The sequence below is a fragment of the Pteropus vampyrus genome, unplaced genomic scaffold (genome assembly GCF_000151845.1).
Source record: "Pteropus vampyrus isolate Shadow unplaced genomic scaffold, Pvam_2.0 Scaffold138, whole genome shotgun sequence".
NCBI classification, from domain to species: domain Eukaryota; kingdom Metazoa; phylum Chordata; class Mammalia; order Chiroptera; family Pteropodidae; genus Pteropus; species Pteropus vampyrus.
Window position 1 is genome coordinate 2,637,081 of NW_011888919.1, and position 422 is coordinate 2,637,502.

General features: G+C 55.0%; 1 protein-coding gene across 1 annotated transcript in view; it reads right to left on the bottom strand.

The window, feature by feature from the left end:
- Nucleotides 1-422, bottom strand: part of CD177 (CD177 molecule) — a 14,328-nt gene that overhangs the window by 1,811 nt on the left and 12,095 nt on the right. The window contains exon 4 of the mRNA XM_011368104.1: nt 228-416. Coding sequence (XP_011366406.1) covers nt 228-416 — 189 coding nt within the window. The remainder of the gene's footprint in view (nt 1-227; nt 417-422) is intronic.

The window sequence follows — 422 nt, forward strand, 5'->3', positions numbered from 1 at the left end:
GCGCACACCTCCTCAGGCCTACCCGGCAAACTAGGTAACATTGGCCTTCACCTTGACCCCACCCACTTTCAGAAGGGGAAAATGAGGTGCAGAAATAGAAAGAGCTGAGTTCAGAACTTAAAGCGAGGGTGGGTGGGGGCACCAGGCAGGAAACTCAGGGGACAAGGTCAAAGACAGGAGACCCAGGACCCCATGCAGGGTCTCACCGCCTCGCACAGCACACGCACCTACGTCTATGAGCAGAAGTGTCTCCTGACACACCTCATTCAAATCCCATGTCACATTCTTGGACCCACGCCATTGGATGGGTTTCATGGCCAGGTATGGTTGCATCTCAGAAAAGGCGCCCCGCTGACAGGTCCGAAAAGCTGGGGAGAAGAAACGACGAGGGTCTGCGTAAGCCCAGTCTTTTAGTATCACCC